General features: G+C 52.7%; 5 protein-coding genes across 5 annotated transcripts; 1 reads left to right on the top strand and 4 right to left on the bottom strand.

Moving 5' to 3' along the window:
- Positions 1 to 3,994: 3,994 nt before the first annotated feature.
- BDP81DRAFT_433737 (uncharacterized protein) lies at positions 3,995 to 4,883 on the bottom strand. The gene is made up of 3 exons (XM_060590890.1): positions 4,793 to 4,883; positions 4,483 to 4,732; positions 3,995 to 4,424 (listed from the first exon to the last, which is right to left on the bottom strand). Exons 2-3 carry the CDS (start codon positions 4,715 to 4,717, stop codon positions 4,303 to 4,305), a joined length of 357 nt encoding a protein of 118 aa, XP_060442738.1. The 5' UTR covers positions 4,718 to 4,732; positions 4,793 to 4,883; the 3' UTR covers positions 3,995 to 4,302.
- A 6,326-nt stretch (positions 4,884 to 11,209) lies between these two features.
- BDP81DRAFT_433727 (fungal Zn binuclear cluster domain-containing protein) lies at positions 11,210 to 12,719 on the top strand. Its single transcript, XM_060590889.1, has one exon. It carries the CDS (start codon positions 11,349 to 11,351, stop codon positions 12,303 to 12,305), a length of 957 nt encoding a protein of 318 aa, XP_060442737.1. The 5' UTR covers positions 11,210 to 11,348; the 3' UTR covers positions 12,306 to 12,719.
- Positions 12,720 to 13,301: 582 nt separating this feature from the next.
- BDP81DRAFT_325209 (uncharacterized protein) lies at positions 13,302 to 15,524 on the bottom strand (the record flags this gene model as incomplete). Its single annotated transcript, XM_060584952.1, has 2 exons — positions 13,302 to 14,647; positions 14,723 to 15,524. 2 exons carry the CDS (start codon positions 15,522 to 15,524, stop codon positions 13,302 to 13,304), a joined length of 2,148 nt encoding a protein of 715 aa, XP_060442736.1.
- A 369-nt stretch (positions 15,525 to 15,893) lies between these two features.
- BDP81DRAFT_433724 (dihydroxyacid dehydratase) lies at positions 15,894 to 19,597 on the bottom strand. Its single transcript, XM_060590888.1, has one exon. It carries the CDS (start codon positions 19,507 to 19,509, stop codon positions 16,231 to 16,233), a length of 3,279 nt encoding a protein of 1,092 aa, XP_060442735.1. The 5' UTR covers positions 19,510 to 19,597; the 3' UTR covers positions 15,894 to 16,230.
- Positions 19,598 to 20,374: 777 nt separating this feature from the next.
- Positions 20,375 to 21,691, bottom strand: BDP81DRAFT_396817 (acid phosphatase; the record flags this gene model as incomplete). Its single annotated transcript, XM_060588241.1, has 3 exons — positions 20,375 to 20,689; positions 20,770 to 21,596; positions 21,652 to 21,691. The coding sequence occupies 3 exons, from the start codon at positions 21,689 to 21,691 to the stop codon at positions 20,375 to 20,377; spliced, it is 1,182 nt and encodes a 393-aa protein (XP_060442734.1).
- Positions 21,692 to 22,072: the final 381 nt, after the last annotated feature.

The raw sequence follows: 22,072 nt of genomic DNA, 5'->3' as shown, positions 1-22,072 counted from the left end.
CTAATTTGCCGCCCTGTCAAGCCTAAAGAATTGCTGTCGAAACTGTCCAGGTGGCGTCATAGATTTTGAGTCTCAGTCAAGGCTCTCGGCTTTCCTTGACCTGTGGTCCTACATGCAATGCCTAGGTAGGAGCTCTTTACTCAGACTTTAGACAGACTTAAAACCGCCCATCCACAGGCTGGTTAGACTACCTTGATTGCAGACTCGAGTGGACACGGACAGCAGGTAGAGTAATGGCCACATACTGTAATGCCAGAAAACCCGAACCGGCGAACTAGTATTACCTGGCAAGTGTCTCATCGAAGGTTATTTCTTGAGGGATCAGGGATGATATAGTAATCAATGAGTCTGCTTCAATTATTTATAGCCTACTACCGATTTCGAGTCTTTTACAGTGATAGCACACATCACTCAAGCCGATGTACCACGAATTGCTTTTTCTGAATGTGGAGTTCTTGACATGAAGACCATCTTAGTCTTACAGCAAGATACCTACTTAGGTCCCCTTAGAATCACGTGTAACTAAGCCATGGGTATGGGCGAAGCTAGCTAATGTTGAGCCTCTCAAATGTTCATGTTTCAATTTGCGCTGTAGACACTGTACACTCTGGTCTCCAGACTCCCACGTCGGCGGTCTTTAGCAAGACGTGCGCGAAGACTCATTGCCTTGCAACAACAAGATTGCGGGGCGAGGTGCTCATCCCTAACTTGCGATGCCTTTGACTGTCACTTGTTGTCGTGTTTTGGCTTGTAGTCATTTTTCCCCAAGTAAAGTACTGAACTAAAAATTGCATGCAAGTCTAAGCACCTTATGGAGTCCATCTATGACAGTATCATGGCGTTTGCAGCATGACAAGTCATCAAATAAGTCACAGTAGATTATCCTTGTTTGATCCGAAGAACGTCAATTACTTCAGCACTGCTAATTGAATGTGTCGGAACGGTAAGGCTGATAAGGAGCAATGGGCAGGTATCGTGGGCTGGCTGGCGCCTGCCCTGGGCGAAGTGGGACAACCGGCTTAGTCATCACGGCCGGTTAAGGAGGGGCAACCACCCAGGCCGTCCCCACCTACTTCGATCGGCCCCTGCCCACAATGTATTAGTAGTAGTAGTAGTGGTGTTTTACATCATCAGGGACAGGTGCCCAGCTATCTATGTAACTAAGCTCCGATCAACCAGAGCGCCCTTTGGGCATATGATGTGCCGTGCCGCCATTGTAGCGTACGACAAGTCAGGCAGTCTATAATGTACACTTTTCTTCTCGTGCCTAGAGCAGTGGAGTTTAATATCTAATCCCCAGGGTCCGTTCAGTTCCAAAAAGCACGCCAGCAGGGGGTCCCTGACTCGGCAGAAGCGAATGGGTCTCTAGCAGCCCTACGCCGTCCACAGACGGCGTTGCCGCAACAAGTAACCGGCCCTCGGAGGCATATTTGCCTACGCGAGCATTTTTCTGTTTTCTTATATTTTCTTATATAGAAGATAAAGGAGGAAGGAAGAGAGAGGGGTGTGGTAAGGCCGGGGCCTCAAGGCGTCGGTGGGTGTGTGAGAGAGTTGTGAGGCGCGGGATCTCGGGCTCGCTATCTTTGCAGAGAGTGAGCCTCATAGTAGCGCGTCACACGCTCGAACTTCTCAAAGGCACCCGGGTCTCTGATCAGGGCGTACCAATAGGCTTCGGCCAGGCCTATCGGGGGCGGTAGTGGTCCCGGATCGTCCACGGTCCCGGTAATCGGCCATAGCGCCGAGGTACGGCGGTTCTTCGTGCAATATACTGGATGGGTAGGCGATAATTTCTGCCCACAATGTAAATAGGAAGAAGAACAACAGCAATTATCACGGACATCGACGTGATTGTTGCCGAAGATACACCCTCATGAGGAAATGTATCACGCCTGTGATACCAACAGAATGAGTACATCCGCATACTGATGCAAATGTCTGCTAGAGTAGGACTTTTACATCACCATGGAGCTTGTCAGTTGTTCTCGGGTAGGCACGTGTTGGTTCACGGGGTCGTATACGACAAATAGTGGTAGCAATTATCACTCGTCTGTTGGTGATCCTATTGCTTGTTCTTGTCTTGTTGTTGTTCTATCTTACATTGTAGGCAGGAGTCGGTCGAAGTAGGTAGTGACGGCCTGTGTGGTTGCCCCACCTTTATCCGGCCGTGATGACTAAGCCAGTTGTCCCACTTCGCCCAGGGCAGGTGCCAGCCAGCCCATGGTACCTGCCTATTACTCCTTATCAGCCTTTGCTGTTCCAACAGCACGAGACCCAAGCGTTCTCAGCGTCATAGTCGAGCGTGCAGGTTTTGATCACCAGCATCGTGGATCATACCCAATGTTCACTGACCATGCATAGCAGGATGGTCCATCGTTCAATGGTCTCACATGTTGGTTACCGACTGGAGATGTTGCACACGCGGCGCCGAGGCAGCAGGCTCGTGGTGTTGTCTGCCTCAGTTGAAAATCTGCCTTGGCTAGCAAATCTTATTTTGTCGCCAAGAAACCTCATGACATAGACGATGCTGATCTGCATGCGCTGACTTCAGGAGTCTAGTTAATTGCTAGGTTGTGAATGAAGGCCTGCCAAGTCGAAATGGTCTTGGCAGCAACTTTCCACGATAATTGAAACAGCGCCTAGAAGGACTGATAATAGCCGCGATTGTAGCTTTAGTTGAGTCCATGGAAAGGCAAAATCCATCGATGTGGCGAGTGCCAAGCCAAGCGCCTCTTTGCCTTTCACAGTTGATCGGGAAATCGGCGCGAGGGCCAAGCAGCAAAAATGCCAAGACATCGCGATGTGACAAGCGGCGGCGGTTAGCTTCATGTGATGAAGAGGCAAGTCTGGTATTAATCTTACTCGCTCAGTTGCGGGGAAATCAAACATTTTGGTGTAAAATTAGATAGCTAGCAGTCTTGGCAAATTTGGGGGCGGCGACTTTTTGAGTGCACCTCAAGGCGGAATCCAGCGCAGCAAGGGGCCCTTGGCCAGAGCTGTCAGTCCTGCGCCACGTTCCCCGTGCCATCATCCCGGCTTAGTGGTGCCGATGAAGGGTGACTCGGGGAGTAGAGTTGGAGCTCCGTTGCAATCGGTTCCGACGGAGCGGAAATCACGTCCGGGCGGTGTCTTATTGATGCCCGAATGCGTCTCTACTCTAGCCTCATCCCACCAGCATGGTTCGTCTCCATTCCCAACTTCTCGGGCAACACTAGCCACCTTGCCTTGGTGGGAAGCCAGCAGAGGAATTAGGTTATTCAGGGGCTTGGCCTTTCAGGCATGCAACGTCATTCTGGGGTCCACCCCGTTGGCTGTTTCACCTTGGAAAGCTTAACGGGCCGTTCCGAATGCCCTCACAGTACTTATTGCTATTAATAAATAAGCGATGTTGAGTTGGTAGTTTTACGCGGAAGAACGTGACTAGAAAGCTGTCAGGCCCAACGTTTCATTGGCAGCTTCGTAGGATACCGAGAGATGTCAGAGTCTACTTCCATGATAGGTTCATCCTTGAGACTCAAGGCATCCCACGAGAGCTCAGACGCATCGACTGGACTAGTAATTCGGCAAGTTGCAAGCGGCTTTCTCAACTTTAATCCCCAAGTTTCTCCCAGAGCCAGTATGAAGGCCAAGCCTTGAGGAGCTATGGTCCCGGAAGCTATGAGCACGGGAGGAGCTTCCTGACGCAGAGTGATCAGCTGCTGATCGAGATGAAGCAACAGCCGCAACACCGTGGTCTCTTGTAGCCCTAATTGTACTTGGCATGCCAAGTCACACGATGTGAGGGCCCAGTATGTAGTCCGACGTCCATTGTCTCCAAGTAAGTGTCGGGAGCTGACTTGCCAAGTCGGGGATAATCAAGCTTTCCTCCATATTGCGCCGAGAGGACAAAGTTCACCACTCCATGTTTGAACAGCTGCCAGTGGCACTGACCCGAGGCGGTCCAGACCGTCATCCCATGTTGATAGCTCCCAAGAAACAGGTGGAGTAAGACAGCTTGCTATGGATGCATCGGGGATTTCTTGTCACATCACTTGACAATTGTATCATGGTAAGAGTTGGGTATCGGATTAGTATGGTAAACGCAGATCATTCTTTACTAGCAAACATGCAATCTCTATCTATATCCCTCGAAACGACATGTGACCAGAATGACTTCAACGGCTCGGAAACAAAACGAATTCAGGCAACTCCCTACTCACAAACCTCGGCTCTGTCTATGAAACTCCCCAACCCATCATGACCCCAAAGGTGTTCCCACCCGCCATTAATACCATTACATTTCTCGTGAAGTTAATCTGATGAAACTCAATGGTTCGCAGAAGTGGAAGTCGATTGCGTTTGATGATTAGAAGCCTTACTTGCGCAAGTAGTGGCTTGTCTCGGTGGTGTGAGAAACATTGTACCAGCGCTCGCAAGTGAGCCGCCACCTTCAGGAAACTGTTAGCCATCCGGGTTTCATACACCATGATAGTCTTCATCTCTCACCAATAGCTTGACCAGCAATCGATACGATGTCTCCAAGCAGGAACAACTTGGTGATCCACTTGACTCGAATGAGCGAGTGTTTTTCGGCATCAAGCAGCGTAATCAATCGTCCGAAGATCATATAGATCGATGCTGCATAGGAGGGGGGGTCCAAGAAGTAACAGCAGAGCTTGGATGATGTATGGACCTCTAGACCAATCGGGGCTCTCCGTAGCATTGATCGCGCGTGCAGCATAACTGATGATCTCGACTGAAGGGGTGTACATGTTAGTGGTGTCAAGAAGACAGGGGTATACTCGAAATTTCTTACCAAGACAACCGAACAAGAATGGGATGAAGTACCATGTTCGAGTCTTCACGATCTGAAAGGCATGACCAATTGCGGACAGACCGAAGCAGACTGTGAAGATGATTGCCGCGGGAAGCGAAGGGTCGTACTTGTACAGCGCTGCATACCAATCAATCAAGCCAAGCTTGGGTGACGGGCTTGTCTGATTGACTGATTTTTCACAAGAAGCTTGCTTGATTTGACTGGCTTGGATTGAATTGATTAATATTACCTATTTAGGAAGTCAGTGAAGCTCTCACGATGTCTCTATGCGTCAGAAACTTACATTATCTGATGTTCTGATGTCATCCTGCCCTCCGTCAACCCTTCCGCTTGAAGTAATGCCCACCAACAGCAACGCTGCCCCCTCGAACCCAGTTCTGGAGGCATTGTGTCTCCTCAAGCAGTGATGGTTTCATGGATAGCCTCTGTGACGTCAGCGTAAGTTTGGCAAGGCTGAATGCCCTCTCGCAGTCGGTCGCCATCGCTGGGATAGCAAAGACGTCGAGGGCAAGTTTACTGAGCGTTGGGAAGGTCTGTTGATGTGAAATCCACCACTGAATAGGATCGTCGACGGGCTGGGCAACTGAGAGGGTGAAGTATCGATCCAGCTCGTCAACCTCGTCGATAGTAGCGTCATGGAGGCTGCTTTTTAACCATTGACGATAGTCAGAGTCTTCAACCCTCGGAGGAACTGCGATCGATACAAAAGAGCCTCGCGGAGGCTTTGGAGGAGGCTCTGGATAGGTTGATTCTTTAGGACGGGTAGTCATCTCGGCATACCATTGTTCCCAATAGTCTCGAAGTCCTTCCTGGGCGTCATGAAGCCATCCTCGCGTCTCTGGGGTGTTCCAACGCTTCTTGAGCCATCGTAGGCCCCGGCCAGGGTGTAAGATCACTGCTGCGGCGTAGAGAGGAGACTCTCCAAGCTTGAGGTAATATTTGTTAAGTACTTGCCAACCATTAATAATCGATAGGCGTAAGTATCCGTGAGAGTCGAAGTTAATACCCTGGGGGCGGCGCGGTTGACTCTGCTGCGAAGTAGCGATATAGTCAGACTGGGTATGAGTTGGGATACTGTTGATTGATGGGGTCTGCGAGACTGGCGTTCTGGCAGATCGATGCGATGCCCTTGCTGGTCGAGATAGCTGTGATGAAAGACTTTGGGATACTTGGGTAGCCGTGAGGTTAATCTCTTCGGTAGTAAGGGTATCGTAGAGCTTGCGCCAGTCCTCAAGTCGATCCAAGAGATACTCGATGCCTGCCAGAACCTCCCAGAGTCGACCATGCCCGTCACCCTTGCCCCAGCCCTCACATCTCTTAGTCTGCTTATAGAGGGGCTCGAGAACCTCATTCAACTCGACGAGGACTTGCCAATCCTCGTTAGTGAGGATATCCTCACTTGGGACATAATCTTCGTCATTTTCGAGGCCCAGAGTATAGCATACGTAACCATTGATCTAGGTACGTTTGAGTAGGGCCCGGTTGATCATGTTATATATCGAGTTCCATCGAATAGTGTTACTCAACATCAGATTCAGCTCTTGTGACGATTCCTCCCACAGAGTAAAGGCATCATCATCATCAGCAGCCTCGTTACTAATAGCTAAGAAGCTCTCAGAACGTTATGACGATGATCTGATATACTTGACGATGTTCCGGAGCTTGCCGACTGGACCCCTAGTCCTCCAGTAGGCTAGGTCCTCTTTCACTCTTCCAGCGTTAATAAGACGGTCAGACTCTTCCTCAAATGCCTCCTCATCAACGCCATGAATGATGGCACGGCCAACGAGGTTGAGGATGTGGCCATAGCATCGAATTCGACGTTGTTGAGCGTCAGTTTCTGTATATAAATGTGATAGAGATGGGTAAAGAGCCTTGATATAAGTGTCGTTAGCACTGGCGTTGTCAGAGACTGTCACACCAATCCTATTAAGTAGGTCCCAGTCCTTCATAACAGTATATATTGTGGTAGCAACATTCTCACCAGAGTAAGCACCAGGTTAGCGGCGGAGACCTAAGAGGTACTGCGTCTATTTACCCGACTAGTTAATGAAGTGGCTATAGATAGCGACGATAACGTATCGATTAGGTGAGGTCCACAAGTCAAACGATATATAGATCTTCGAGATTGCCCTCTGTATCTCGGTCTCGATCTGTTCCTTCTTGGATATGTAGAGTCGTCGAAGTTGTTCCCTCTGGCTAGATCTCGACCACCGGATCTGGGCGTTGACGTCGTGATTAAATAGGCTGAGTATGTGCTGCAAGTACTGGTTGCTGAACGTTGTGAGAGGGTTGCTGGTATCAACGAGGAATCCCACAGCTAGCTCTTCGATCTGGGTAGTTGTCCGCTTAGGTATGGCGATAGGAAGAGGATTGGTGGCGCTTGGATGGAGGCCCAGGGTCGTCAGCCTCATCAGAAGACGTATAGCCAGCCTTCTTGCCACCTCGGAAGATGGAGTGCTCGTTCTCGAGATGCCTGGCAGCAGCAGATGTGGCGTTAGCGTTGAAGGGCTGGTCTAGAAACCCTGCCTCGTCGCAGCGTCGGCAAACCCAGTAGGCATTACCCCTCACGCCGTTGGCAAGGATCTCGTAGACGAAGATGCCCTCGTTTGTGATCCAAGAGGTACGGCCTCGGTTACCCTTCCTCGAGATGGCGTCAACGTTGAAGAACCGCCGGCCCTTCCATATGGCGTAAGGTAAGGCGTCGATAGTATTGCGCGTGGCTAGGTCGGCTGTCGACGCGTTTTACTGGCACTTCCTGGCAGGACCTAGCAGTCAGGTTAGTACTGCCAGGAAGTACCGGCCCCACTTGGCCACCTGTTAACGTGAGGGCATCACCAACTCGACGTCCGTAACATACGCGGATGGACTTTTTTTTATTTTTTGAAAGTTATTTCAAAAACTATGATTAGTCTAGGGGCCCGGATTTTCCTTTTTCCGGGCAACGTTAGCTTGATCAAGTCAGCCAAGCTTTCGGCGCTGTAGGCTTGTCTGATTGAATGGGGAAATGGCCTTGGATTGATTGGTTGATTGATTGATTCGGCTTGGATGGGATGCTGCGCTGTACTTGTAGTAGTCGTTGGCCATCTTGAGATCTGTGCAGGGGCCAGATCTTCTTTCAACTCGAAGACGAAGGTTTCGAATGCGTCCAAAGGCGAAAATTAATGAAGGCTATGATGGTTCGAGAAGAAACTGTTTTTCTGTGATTGATGTGATTGTTTTGTTTCTCGATATTCCCCAATTTCAGATGAGATGAGCAAGTCTTTAAGCACCAAATCTGCCATTCTGAAAGTCCTAAATCCATTGCTAGTCAATTTTCACTTCTCCTATTGCTGCATTTGCAAATCTTGAAGCTGACAAAAAATGAAGCTATCTCTGCTTCGCCTCGAACGGTGTACGTAGAATACGATATACGAACCCCGAAAACGAGAACGAGAAGAGAAAACGAGGGAAGCTGTGCTATCAGCCTCAGCACTTCGCCAGCACCGGGTTTCATCACCAGTCCACCACCGGGTTTCATACTACTAGTAATGTAAGCACCGGACTTTCTATGTCGCCCGGAGGACATAGTCTCCCAGTAAGCATGCTTTCCTTACGAAGGCCCCATTCTTCCATCAGCTATGAGGCCTCTGTAAGGATTTGCATAGAGTCTAGTCAGGTTACATGTAAGAGGCTTATGCCACTAGCGCCGAGTATCCGTAGATTGACAGGTGTTGCGGCATCGGTTCAGGGACATCATTACCAGAAAGTTAGCATAGCGTGCTAGTCGGAGTTAAAACTAGACTCAGTTCGCATCAGCCCCCTTAACTGAAATAATCAGATCAACACCAGGCATGATTGGGCAAAGGGGGTAGGTAGTAGAAGACTTTCCCCGACGATGTACGAGACATGATCCCAGTTAAAGGCGTGGAGAAGCCTCGTTTTCGGACTCTATGACAATTGGTCGGCGACTGGCCGGGGGTTTTCTTCATCTTCAGGAGATGGGCCGCGGCGCGGTCGTGGCTTTTCTCCCCCGTTACCCAATACCCACGGATTCCACGGGAGGCACAGCACGCACCAGAATATCTGCCAAGACCCTGCCGTAGCTCGATGTTTCCCTGTCACTTTCTCCATCTCTGTCGGATTGGAAGTCCAATTCGGCCGCGAGTAGGGGAAGAGCATGGGCCACCTCGAGGGGGTACACTTAGACCTCGACTACCCACCCAACCTCCGGTTGGAATCTCCCTTCTACTCCTCACGCAGAATCAATCAATACAGAGATATTGATACTTCGTCACCCCCAGGACCCTACGGTTCGAACCAAATTCCCTGTGAGAGGAATACCAACAATCTCATTCTCCCCCCATCTTGGCTGGCCTCCGCCGACATGAGACTTTTTACGGCGTCTGCTGAAGCCTGAAGGACCTGAGAACTCTAAATGTTGCAACTTGTGGGCGGCGCGGTAAGGGAAATGGAACCTTGGAAGAGGCCGGCGATCCGGCGACGCAAGATTGAGGCTTAGATGCTCCATGTACTCATTAGGCTGAGCCGGGCCTTGGCGAGGAGGGATGAGAGTGTCAACTGACGACAACAGGCCTTGGCTTGTTCAACCATGGTGTTTTCACTGAGTGAGGGGATTCATAAAAGCTTTCTACCAGACACACAACCTCTTACCCAAAGTCTTGGCGATTTGCGTCTATTCTTTCTGTTGCCTTTGAATCCCCAACCCATCGTCCCATTCCGTCGCCGATCGCACACCCCAAAGACGCCGTTTCACTGGTTCCATTCTCATCCAGCCCTTGCAAGGCTGTCAATACGCCTGGGAGAGCCACGTTGGAGACGGTAAACTATTGTGAAGGCCGATCAACTAACTCGATAGTGATGTCAAGTGTGTGATGGATGGGCATCCCCCACACTGACGCACGCACACAAGGCTTAGCCCATACCGACTGCAACCGCCGCTCCTCCCGCGGACACAGGTACACATCTGCTTTTTGCTACTTGGGGAAATATTCACACGTTTACTGTCTCCGTACGGCAAACTGGGGCCAGTGTGCGGTATCTCCGCCCGCACGCCGGAGGCCTTGGCGCGACTCAGTTCCGCATCGCTGACACCGTCACTTTCCTCCCCCCCCCCCCCCCTAAACACGGCGAAGATACCAAGGAACCTAGTAAGCTTCACTCTTCTCCATTTTTATTTTTTCTCTCTTCCCTTTTTGCCCTCGAAGACTCTTCAACATCCCTCTACCTTGTTCCCCTTCGCACTACACATCCTGTAACTGGGTTAAACACCAGCTGGACCCTAGTCCTGGCGGGGTTGAATTTGATTGTTGATGTTCAAAGGTGTGCAAAGGGCAGACTCTATCTAGTCTTGGCATTCCCGCAGATGTTCTATCCATATCTACAGATACATAGGAACGCACCGCTACTTTGCTCTTCAGAAGACAATTATGCGTCAGTACCGCGTTATTCGTGCCTGATTGTATCCGTTTCTCCCTTCCCTTATCCTTCCCCCCCCCCCCCCCCCCCCCCGGCCACCTTAGATCGGACGAATATCCTGGGCGCACCCGTCGACTGCCACATCGGCCCTAGGCTCGCTCGGCCGGGATGCGCAACAACGTTCGACAAGGCTCAACATAAGAATAACCTCCCACAACTTGGCCGCGGGTCGCCGACTGTAGCGGTTTGTTCGGCCTGCTTGTATAAACAGAGGGAACACACTCCGATCCGCAAAGATACCACACCCCACCGGCTCGTCCTTATTTACTGGACCTTGTTCCTCCCTACCTCGTTACCGTCTTCGTTCTCGGGTGGTTGTCCCAACAGGCCTCGATGCGTCTCTTTGGCCTTGAATCCTCTGCAGCAGAAGCCACAATATCACAATGAAGCGTCTGGGCTACAGGAAATCACGCAATGGTTGCTTGAGATGCAAGGAGAGAAGAGTCAAAGTATGTGATCAAAGTCCAAGTTCCAGTAACGGAGTGGTTTGATCTTCATCTATCCTCTCCCTTTCATCACATTTAAACACTGCGCCATGTGCATTCGGCCGAGACTAACGAGTATGAACTCAACGCAGTGTGACGAGAACAAGCCTTGCAGCGCTTGTGTACGCCACGGGTTGCCATGTAGTCTCGAAAACGCGGGAGCGCCAACAGGCGTGTCCTCCCAGTCCATGGCTCAACTGCCGCCGCCAGGGCAACGAACCAAGAGGTCGGGCTCGCGGGTAGGCTTCCTCCCCTAACCCCCCTTTTGCGCCCCCCTCACCAGCCTTGTTGGTGTTGGGGAGGGCCTTGTCTTCGCAAACTAACGCGCCGTTGGGGTTTCTTAGGGCTCGGTATCGGCACTGAGACGCCGGTCAAGCGCGCAATCTCCAGCTTGTCTCTCACCACAGTCTGCCGCCGGGTCACTCGGGGGCCAGCAGAGCGCGTCTAGTCCCGGCGGAGGAGGCCAAAGTTCGCCTTCGTCGCAGTCAGATCCGTTTCCTTATTTCTCGAGGTTCCTGACCGATCTTAACAAGACCGAGACGGCCAGCGGCTGGATCTCTGATCTCGAGCTTATGCACCATTATACTTCCGTCTCCTATCGAACCTTTTCGCACTCCTCCTTGGCCCAGAAGACTCTTCAGTACGACGTCCCGAGAGAGGCTCTCTCCTATCCATTCCTCCTTCATCAAATCCTCGCCTTCTCGGCCTACCATCTGGCCTACCTCCAACCCGACTGCCGCCATGCCTACCTGATGCAGGCTGCCCAGCACCAGAATGACGCCATCAACGGGATGAGAGGGACTCTCCTAGGCACCATCTCCTCGACCAACTGCCACGCCCTCTTCGCCTCGTCTATCTTCCTCACCCTAAGCGCCTTCGCGACCTACCCGAGCTACGAGAAATACAACCCTTCCTTCTCCCCGATTGATAGCATGCTCGACATCTTTACCCTCACCGACGGCATGAGCATGATCCTCCGCGCCTCCGACGAGGATCTGCGCAAAGGCCCACTACGAGAAATCTTCATCCGCGGGTCCGGCGATACCACACCGTCCACCGTGGAGGCTACTCTACAGCCGCTCTTCGAAAGGCTTCCTCGTCTGAGCTCCAGGCTCGAGGAAATTGGTCTCGTCGAGCACGAGGGGAAATATGCCATCACGAACGCGGTGATCGCCTTGAGCGAGTGCATCGCCAAGGTCTCTACCTTCAACGCCATGTCGGCGCCTGTAGAGTTCCGCGCCGTGTTCCTTTGGCCCATTCTCATGACCAGCGACTACCTGGACATGTTGCGTCGTCGTCATCCGGCGGCTTTAGTGGTATTGGCGCACTACTGCGTCATTGTACACATGGCAGAGCCGTTTTGCTGGTTCCTGAACGGATGGGCTCGGTCTTTGATCTCGCTCATCTCGCAGCACTTGGCCGGAACTCCATGGGCCGATGTGGTGGCCTGGCCCGTGGAGATTATAGGAGTTGGTGGCTACGAAGTACAACTAGACCGTATGGCATATGCCATGCCCGTCGTTCTCTAGTCTGTCATTTTCCTCATTTTTTTCTTTTTCTTCTACTTCACACTCTACAGATGATAGCGAGATCCCCAAGCATTTTGCTACAGGATCATCTTCACGAACAGCAGTCACTTAACAGAGAGTCGGTGTCCTCTCTCGCTAACAAGGGCCGGGGCGTTTTTGGATTTGGACCGGAAGACATGGCCAGGGCAGCCGGAATCGGCGGATGCGCGGACAAGCGCGGGCAGGCGCGGAGAGCGAAAAGGTTATTTGGAGTTCACGGCTTTGGCGGGGATTTTGGAGATTGGAGAACCGGAGCCCAAGAGGGAAACTTGGTTGAAACCTCGTACGGAGTAAAGCGAGGCCCAAGGTTTGTGACTTGTCGACTTTTTTGTCATCTACCTAGGTGCGATGAACACCAAATTCAATACGAAGAAACTTTTTTGATCATCTGCGCGGGCCGTCTGGCCCGGATGACGGCGTCGGTTTCGCTCCGCCGTTCCGCGTATATCTCGAGTCGTGTAAGTGCTGCCTCGAGATAAACTCGGCTTTGCTCGTACCGTTTGAACTACCTTACATATCGTACATCGCGACAGGCTTCGCACCACGACAGGTGTTTGACCCTCAAATGGAAGAAAGAAAAACAAGATCAGTATGTATCTGTAGTGCACAGGGATCTATTCAAGGTCCTTAAGACCTTGGCGTTGAACGCCCGCCGCCTATAGGCTGTTTTGCAATTTGAAAGTTCGTAATGCTACATCTGTTGGCCAAACGCCGCAGAACTTTTGAGGCCGTTCTCTCGTCAGTACATGTAGCATCAGCAGTCATTGAGTGGCGGAGCCATGGCATTGACTTGGCACTATGAGCGGCATGACTCTTACTAAGTGCGATTCCCTCCCCAGTGCGAGTGCGGAACGAATTCCTCTCAATCCTGCCGCCACGATATCGCCAGTGAATTTGGAATCCTGTCGTTGGATCGTATCTTTCAGCTATGACAAATCTAGCGGCCATCAAAGGTGTTCAATTTCCAGAAATCCGGATAATCCATCTACCGTCTCCTCCCTGGTTGATCAACACCTGGGGTCTTATTTCCCACATGGCTCTAATCTCGCTCACGCCTAGCCCGGATGTGGCACTGACAGCAAACACACCAGAAGTCATCCAGAGCGAGTCTACGACTGCCTCATTCCCTGCCTCTTCACCCTGTCGAAGACTGAACTGATGATTGACAACAGGAATGAACGATCTCTGGACGATCTGATTGGTGTTGGGATCCGGTCTCAACACCCACGCCCCTCTATCGACATCTCCCCGCAACCCATCCCCATCAACAATGATATCAGAGATACCGCTAGCCCCGGCTGAGGAGAGGACAAGACCCCTATCAATGTCCTCAGTATAACACTGCCCATCCACTTCTCGGGCACCTCGCTTGGGAAGAAAAGTCCCCTTTGCCGTATGCGAATCGATAGCGAACCCTCCATCGACGAGCTGTACACTCCCGACCCACGACGGAATCTCCCCTCTGGCGTTCCATCGAACCCTGTGAACTCGCACATGCCACCCGGGAAAGACCTCCATGACAGGAACCAGTGTCGTTTCGACCTCCAAATCAAGCCACTTCCACGGTTTCCAGACACTGACTAGAGACGGCACTTCGTAGAACGCGCTAGACAACGACACCGACACAAACTCGATTCTCACATCCGTCGGCTCCCACCTCACGCACCAACTCCCACCTTCGTCGATACTAGCAGCCAGCGTATTATCAGGCGCCAGCTGCGAAAGCAGCGCTCCCGTGGGGACGCTGAACCCAAAGGCCGACGAGTAGGCGAACTTGCCGTACTTTGCCTCCCGTCCCTTGAAGCTCTTCTTCGTCATCTGGCCTGAAGAAAGCAAGAAATGATGTTCTGGCCCGTTGCAGAGGATATGCCGCGCTGGCCAGACGACCTTCACCAGCTCCGGGCTCGACTGCTTCCTCGTCACCGCCGTACTGTCTGATGATAGGGCCAGAGGCTTGACATCCTGGAGTGGATGAGGCTTCTCCTCGCACCTCCAAAAGGCGCGGTCTTCGGGCAGGCCCAAGATGACGAAGCTCTTGAGACACCAGTATACCGACTGCGGCGAGTTGTAGTCCTCGCTCATGTACATGTTGGGATACGTGAACCCGATGCTCAACGTCCCGTCCGTGTTGAACATGTCCGTATGTCCGGCCCACCACCGGAGATGTCGTAGCAACAATCCCTTGACTACTCCAGGATCGTCGAGCGGCGGTGCGAGTTCCACACCAGCGGTTGCTGCAGCTGACCAGAATGCAGCGAACGCGAAACGGTACGTTAGACTCCGGCCAAACGGTATCGCAGCCCCTATTCCTCGTCGTCAGTTCTCATTTCAAAGCTCAAGGGAAGAAGTGTTTTTCAAGAACAGGTTGAAATACCCACCATTTGTGTCAAAATACCTCCAAAAACTCGATGCAAACTCCCTCGCCTGCACCTTGTACCTCTCAACCCTCTCCTCGTCCCCAACAGCGAACCTCACATACAACAACTGCGCAAACTGGATCGCGAAGCTCCCCGAGTAATAGTCAGCCTGCTTCCTTTCCTTTCCCCAGACCCCGTCACTAGACCACCCCTCTCCCATATAGAACGTATCCAGAACCTTCAAGTCCGCGTCCATCATCGGTCTCGCCTCCTCAAATGGCACCCCGAGCGCCCTCACCAATGCCAGATTGACAAACACCCTGAACCAAAGCCAGTTATTCTGCGGCATCCTCTTCCCATTAATCTGCCCCAGCCACGTCCCGAGCCTCTCCTTCTTCTCCTCATCATCACAAGCCGAAAGAAACGGCCCAGGCGCAACGAGCATCGCAAACGCAATAGACTCCATCTCCACCATCCGCTGATCGATATCACCCACATCGCCCCAATACTCTTCAGAGTTCGGAAACGTTCCCGCCACGATCCCCCAAGCCCAAGACTCCAGATTCAAGTCCGCGAAGACGTCACCCCTGCCGCCGCTTCCAACGTCATTCAAGAGATCCGCGACAACCCACAGCGGCCTCGCGAACCCTTCCAACTGCGCCGCGACCTCGTCAAAGCCCGCTGCCGTATTGGTCGCAAGTTTGATCCGCGCCTCGCAGGGAGACTTGTACTGCTCCAGGGGCCGTATCAGGGCTATCGCCGCGCGGACGAGGTCGGCCCGGGTGCGGAAGGGGTTGTCCGAGAACCCGGGAAGAGGAGGCATGTTCTCGTATTGATGGCGACCTGTGAGTCTTTCAGAGAGTGGATAAGTTTGATTCGACAGCGTCAAGTGAAAGCCCGCAGCTATACGTATTGATAAAGGTCGAATGGCTTCTACCTGTGGATTATGGACCAGCCTCAAGACACATGGGTCGGCTCAACGTTGCGGATGAAATCCATCGGACTGCGGGGTATCTCCCAAACAACCTCAACTCGTGCGAATGATGCACCGAACCGACGTCACACAATCTCTATTATTCCATGGACTTACCAAAACCATTATTTCAGTGAGACGATTAATATTTCACAATGATGTCAATGACCTACATCAACCTTGATATGTGCAGTTCGGAGGAATCACTGAGGATTTACACTCACTCAAAGTCTTCAAGGCTGGGTAAGAAGACATTCATTAATAAGTACGAACCCGATACCCTACGAGACTAGTAACAGAGGCAGAAACAGAAACACACTTCTCAAGCTCCGCCCATCTTAAACCCCCTGCTATTCTTTGTACTCCATACTCCGAATCAAAACAAACGAGCAACAAGAGACCCAAACCCCGACGGGCGTAGGCTGAACGAGAGTCTGCGAGGTCTATACCGATGACAGCAGGACGAGTCTTGCCCAGATCGCCCTGGGCGACGGTAAAATTCTATATGACCTGGTGCCCATAATCGAACTAGTCGTCAAGCCGACGGTCACAAATGTCAAATGTCGTTGCCCTCACCCTCGTCACAGGCATCACAGGCATCACAGCCCTCACAGTCATAGTCATCATGACCTCCCCACATACCTCCATGAGCATCGCTCATATGATCGTAGATATCCGCTTCGCCAACGTTCTCACCGCATGCGAAGCACCAATGCGCATTGCACCCCGGGACGGTGCAAGTAATGTGGTCACATCCGCCCAGCTTCTCCGTAGCTGTACCGCAGCCGGGGCAGTTGCGAACCTTCAACCTTTGGGCGCTCTCCTTGCACTCATCGCATGACCAGTCCGCGACCTCGGGTGCGCCGACAGCGCAGACCCGCTCGGCGTACTTCCGAGCAAAGCCGCAGTCTCTGCACCATCTGTAAATCCACTCCTTGTCTGTGGCCGCGGTCTGCAAGTCGCCGATGTGGGATATTCCAAAGCTAGAGACGGTCTTGACGGTTGGCTGTCGGCGACAGAAGGGGCAGTAGAGAGCTGCGAGGTTGAGTAGCCTTCCACGGGCATTGAGTCCGTACCAATCCTTCATACAGCCGTTGCAGATCTGCTGATGGCAACCAGAGCGACCACATGCCCTCCGAAGATCAGTTTTCCGGATGTTGGAGAAGCACAGACTGCAAACTCCAGCCTCAGTACGTCGAGATTTCACCCACTTGCGAAGGGATTCGAGAATATCATCCTGGTTGTGGACAGCCTTGCCACGGATCGTGAGCTGTGCTTGCTTCTGGACTGTTGGAACAATCTCAACGTTCTTTGCTAGCGACTCCCGGTTCGATTCTTCTACTTGAGAAATGGTGTAGAACAGAGATCGGCCGTTGAAGGGGTCCTTGATTGCCGAGTTGTCGTTGCGCAGGAGCCACGAGACGCCGTTCTCGCCGCTCAACGTCTTGGCCGAAGTTTCGTAATCGATGACGGTAACTCTGTTGGCTGTACAAGCGGGGCACTTGAAGCCTGAAAGATCAAGGTCGGAAGGACGGTATGTCTCTGGCCAGATGACCCGATTTCGACACTGGGAACATTCGACGCAAGGAGCTTCGCGAGGGATCTTTTCCTTTGCAGCGTCGGATCCATGGTGTCGGCAGTAGAAGCATTTGGCTCTCACGTTCAAAGCCTGAGGGTTATAGACGACGTACTGAGCACGGCATGTTGGCGTGAAACACTCCACCCATGTTGCTTCCGTCTCCTCGGTATCGTCGTGAGTCACGTTGTTGCGGAGACGGACCTCTTGATCCGGGGCAGTCTGACAGGTCTTACAGTTACACTTGTCGCTCTTAGGGCAGAGGCCACAGATGCTGTCCGGCCCCATGATAGTGACCGAACGGGGGAATTCGCATTTCTTGCAAATGACAAGGGGCCCAAGAGACACCTTAGACTTGTCGGGGTGCCATCCAACTTTGGCCTGAAGGATTGTGTTCAGGTTCAACTCGAGGAGCTTGTAGTCAACCAGAGTCTCAAAGAGACGTTGGTCACCATGAAGGAGAATGCAGGATTCTTTAGATGGACGCTGTGTTACGCCTTCAGCGACCCGTCTCTCAAAGTCATTGTTAGCATCTAGAAGCAGCGAGAGGCAGCTGGCATTCCAGGTCTCGGGGACGTCCAGGTTGTTCCACTTCGTGGTGAAAGTGAGGAGCTCCGTGTCTGCGGTGCTTGTGAGGGGCCATATGCCCAAGCGCAGGGCAAGGGCTGCGAGCAGGGCGGCTGGACGAGCGGCCAGCATGGTCCCGGGAAGTATAAGATGTAAGAGAACCTTCCAAAACTTTCGCTGATGCTCAGCAGACGAGAGAGCCATAGGAATTCGAGCGACGTTGGAATCGGCTCTAATGTGAGCTGGCAGGTCCTCTTCGCGGGCCACGTAAGTCAGCCGTGTAAGGACCCTACCGAGCCTCCGAAGTATACGGTTGTCGCAGGAGCGACCAATCTCTAGGAGTTCCTCTCGTGTAAATTCTGTAATGGCACGCTTATCCGCGTTTGCGTCTTCGTCGTTGTCGTCTGTGGAGCTCTGGAACTGCTCAGTGGGATCGAAAAACACGCAGGGGTATCTCTGGTGCTCAGGCACCTTCTCGATAGCTTCCAGGATTTCAGCTGCGTAGTCGTAGGACTCTTCGAGCCAGCCCTTCATCCGAGCCTTCTTTTCAGGTTCGGGGATGCGGTCGACAGAGGACCCGAACGCCTGGATAAGTCCGCCGCGAGCCGGGTTTTCGCGATCGTTGCAGACGGCTCGCCATAGGCTACCGAACACAGGGTTGATGGCAATGGTGGCAACATCAGCCGTGATCAAAGATTCGAGTTGGTCAACCACGAAGTTGCGGTAGGACTCGTCGGCTTTGTATCTCTTTGAGAAGTCCAAGACAGGCGATTTCCGAGTTTCGACGACCGTCCGCAGTCCATCAAGCTTAGTCAATGTCGACTCGATGTTATGCTCGACAGTGTTGTCCATGCGTCTAGTGATGGAAAAGTACAACTCGACAGCCTCGTCCTCTTCGCTTTTGATATCCTCGATGTTGAGGGCCGTTCGATACTGACAAGCTTTGGCGTAGGTACGCTGGCCGGATGCAGCGCCGCCTTGCTTCCCTACACCCATCCATGCCATCAGGATGCCGGTGGTCAACTCTGAGATAGCGACCGATGTGGGGACCTCGGGGTGCCGGTTATCGAGCTTGAAGCTCACTCCCCCCGTGATGTGTGAGAGAAAAGTGAAGGGGGCTACGGTGTCGCCGATGCCGCCCTGGATAACGGAAAAGACCTTGGCCTTTTTCTCGCCGTCGCGAAGGATCTTGGCGCCGGCGATCCAATCGGTGAAGTACTTCCCACAGCCGTAGTAGGCATCAGGCTTAGAAAGATTCTCAATCTCGGTAATTCTGTGCTTGGTTGTCGTTCCAGGAATGTGGGGAGGAGCATCAGCGTAGAGGATGATGATGGTGGTGGCCTCGGGACGCATGATGCTGTAAGCTCGAGCGAGTCCGGTCTTTGCAGCCTCGGGCCAATCAAGGTTGTAAGGACCAGAGTCCGCCTTGATATGGCTGGCCTTTTGGAGTAGCTGGCCCTGTGTGATTGTGTCGTCGGCCGTGGAGTTTGCCGAGTACCATCCTGACCATTCTGTCAACATGGAGGCAGAGTAGTCGCGGTAGGCCATGACTCCAATCCGATCGAAGCAGTCGGTTAGAGCTGATAGCCGAATGATGTCGGGTAGAGATTTTTTGAGAGCTTGTAGGTAGCTGGTCATGGACGCCGTGGCGTCTGTCAAGATCAAGAGATCATAATGCTCGTTGGTAGCCATGCTGGGCGGTGCTGTTTGTTGTCCGAAGACTGTCCCGTTCTATGGTGTCTTGTTTGTGAAGACTCCAAGAATGGGAGACGAGGTGCAACTTGAGCATGAAGAATCAAATGGCTAGGAACATGTTGAGGGTAGTTTCCTCGCTTTATATAACAAGATCAAGGGATTGAAGGCATCGGAGGCATTGAGAAGAAAGACGGGGAAGATGAGGCCAATTGGGGAGGCGTTTGACTCACGCCGCCAGAAAGTGCGCCGCGGTGTTGGAGGTTCGTCACCTCGGGAAGTTGGAACGGTCTGACGAAAGGGCGGCCGATCCTGCGTCATTCGCCGTGTCCCTCACGAGATTGAGGACTCCTGCCGGCTGAGTCAATGGTCGATTGAATGGCAGGTCCCTTGCAAGTTTGTCCATTTCCTGGGCTAGATAAGTTGTTGTTGCGGGTTGTGAAGAAGTTTTGGTTGAATGCCTGTGGCTCAGCCCATGAAGCTTGCCCGTTGGCACCTAGCACTGAATTCATCCCCCACAAAGAGGCTGGGGGCGGCCGCTCATGTCAGCCCTTACCGCGCGCTTCGCCACGATCTTTGGGACTTTGGTCGAGGAATGGACATCAAAGGTCGGTATTATTGGACAATTCAATCTCGTTGAGGACCGGCAGATTCACGAGTTTTTTTCCCACGGCAATTGGCACCGTTGTGTGAGAAAAGAACTCAAGAGCCGGGGGTAGGTAGCCTTCTTCAATCGGTGAGTCCCTGAAGTACACAGTCAATCAATTGCATTAATGCACATCAGTCCATCAAATTTGTTCATTATGCTATTATCATTACACTGCTCGAGAAGACCTCATCTCACTTACATCGAAGCATTGGTCTTCTAGTTGCGGACATATTCAACTGGCTCCAACGCCTCGCTCGCGCAGTCAGCGGGCCCGTTGATGGGGTTGCATCGCACCGCCGCACCGCCCTCAAAACGAACGGCGTAGTCGACATTCCAGCGGCTGCTCATACCGTAGGCCTGGAAGTCGGTCGACACGATCTGCGCACCACTCGAGAACGCATCCTCACGCATCCCGGTTGTGTCGTTGGACAGCAGCGTATCGAGCGGGATGTCGGCGCGTGTGCGGACCCAATAGCCCGCCTTAACCTGCGCCTGAATGTTGGCTTGTTCGGTGCCGGTGGGGTCATTGAGCTGATTACAAGTTTGTCAGTGAGATTCACTTCTTACACATTGAGAACGCCCCCGATTCAGAAGGGTTGATGAACACCAACCTTTTGGAACGCGCAGTCAGAGTTTCCCGGCGCAGAGTTGGTGAAGAGAACGCGACCTTCAAGGTTAGGTCGGCCCTCGGTGTACGAGTCACGGATGGGGTTCACGGGGCCGTTGTCCATCAGGAAGAGCACGCGGCCACGGGCACTCTCCAAGTCGGGCCATCCATATCGCAAGACGGAGTGCTCCAACGTCAAGTTGCCTCTGCGGATGTCGTCTGGGGTAACAAGGTCCTCGGGCGCAAAGACGCTGCGGATCTCATCGTCGAGACCCTTAAGCAATGCCGTGTCGTTCCAGGGGATCTGAGACGCGCCGCCGATTGCTGCGTAGGCGGCTTCGGAGGTCTTGAACTCGATCATGAAGGGGATTGGGACGTGGTCCGGGTGCGCCTGGCTCCACTTCTTGACAATGTTCAAGCACCCGATGAATGTCTTGCAGGTAGGGTGGTAGTCTGCGTCGGCGACGTGCAGGACTTTGATGCCGGGAGCAAGCAGGTCGGGATCCGGGGTTGTGGAGAGGTTCGCGAGCTTGCGGATGAGGGGCGTGGCGTAGTGGCCGCCCTCAGGGTCGGCAAAGATGTCGAGCTCCAGGTTGCGAATGGACTGGTAGTTGAGCTGGATATCGAGGGACGGATGGGAGTAGTAGTAGTTTTGAACGTTAGGGAGCATCGTGGCCTGGGTCGGGTGCTCTTCCAGCGGCGCCTCGCGATGGTACGAGTTGTGCGTGCCAACGACCTGGGCCTGGTTCATCCGGATGCCGTGGGACCAGCTGAGGCCGTTGTGGGTGTACGTCTCATTGCTGCATGAAGCGGCGCTCACGAGAGGGAGCACTAGTCACGGTTAGAATCTCTCTGTGAGCATAGCACATATCAGGGTGCAACGTACGGAGAGCGGCCTTGAGGGCCAGGCTGGACATGGGCGACATAGCGAAGAGGGATGAGATGATGAGAACAACAGCAACAGCGCACAGGACACAAAGAAAAGTTCTAAACGGGGTACTAGGAGAGCTCATGCTTATATACATTGAAGGGTAACATTCAAGATCGCCAAGGACAACCGAGAGCTCCGTTCAAGTCTCCCGAGCGATGGACGAGTCGGTTATGAAGCGGAGGGTTCATCCGGTGATGCCAGCCAACCGGGTCAAGTCAGGGCACGTGGACCAGAGTGAACGAACAACTCTGAAAAGGTCATATCGCAGCCACGCAGTGACAGGAAGAAGGCCGAGACTAACAAGGTTGAATCGCAGATGGAGAGGACAGAGGAGAAACGGACGCGCCGGGGATGAGAGATGCCCCACCACCGGAAG

This window comes from Colletotrichum phormii (genome assembly GCF_030913505.1).
Source record: "Colletotrichum phormii strain CBS 102054 chromosome Unknown BDP81scaffold_16, whole genome shotgun sequence".
NCBI lineage: Eukaryota > Fungi > Ascomycota > Sordariomycetes > Glomerellales > Glomerellaceae > Colletotrichum > Colletotrichum phormii.
This window is presented reverse-complemented; position numbering and strand designations above follow the sequence as displayed.

Excerpts from the sequence above, each read along its gene's own strand:
- BDP81DRAFT_433724 (XM_060590888.1), bottom strand. The coding sequence starts at position 19,509 with ATGGCTACCAACGAGCATTATGATCTCTTGATCTTGACAGACGCCACG.
- BDP81DRAFT_433727 (XM_060590889.1), top strand. The coding sequence starts at position 11,349 with ATGCACCATTATACTTCCGTCTCCTATCGAACCTTTTCGCACTCCTCC.
- BDP81DRAFT_433737 (XM_060590890.1), bottom strand. The coding sequence starts at position 4,717 with ATGCTGCACGCGCGATCAATGCTACGGAGAGCCCCGATTGGTCTAGAG. Across the intron at positions 4,425-4,482 it reads GATTGCTGGTCAAGCTATTG|GTGGCGGCTCACTTGCGAGC; the intron begins GTGAGAGATGAA and ends AGTTTCCTGAAG.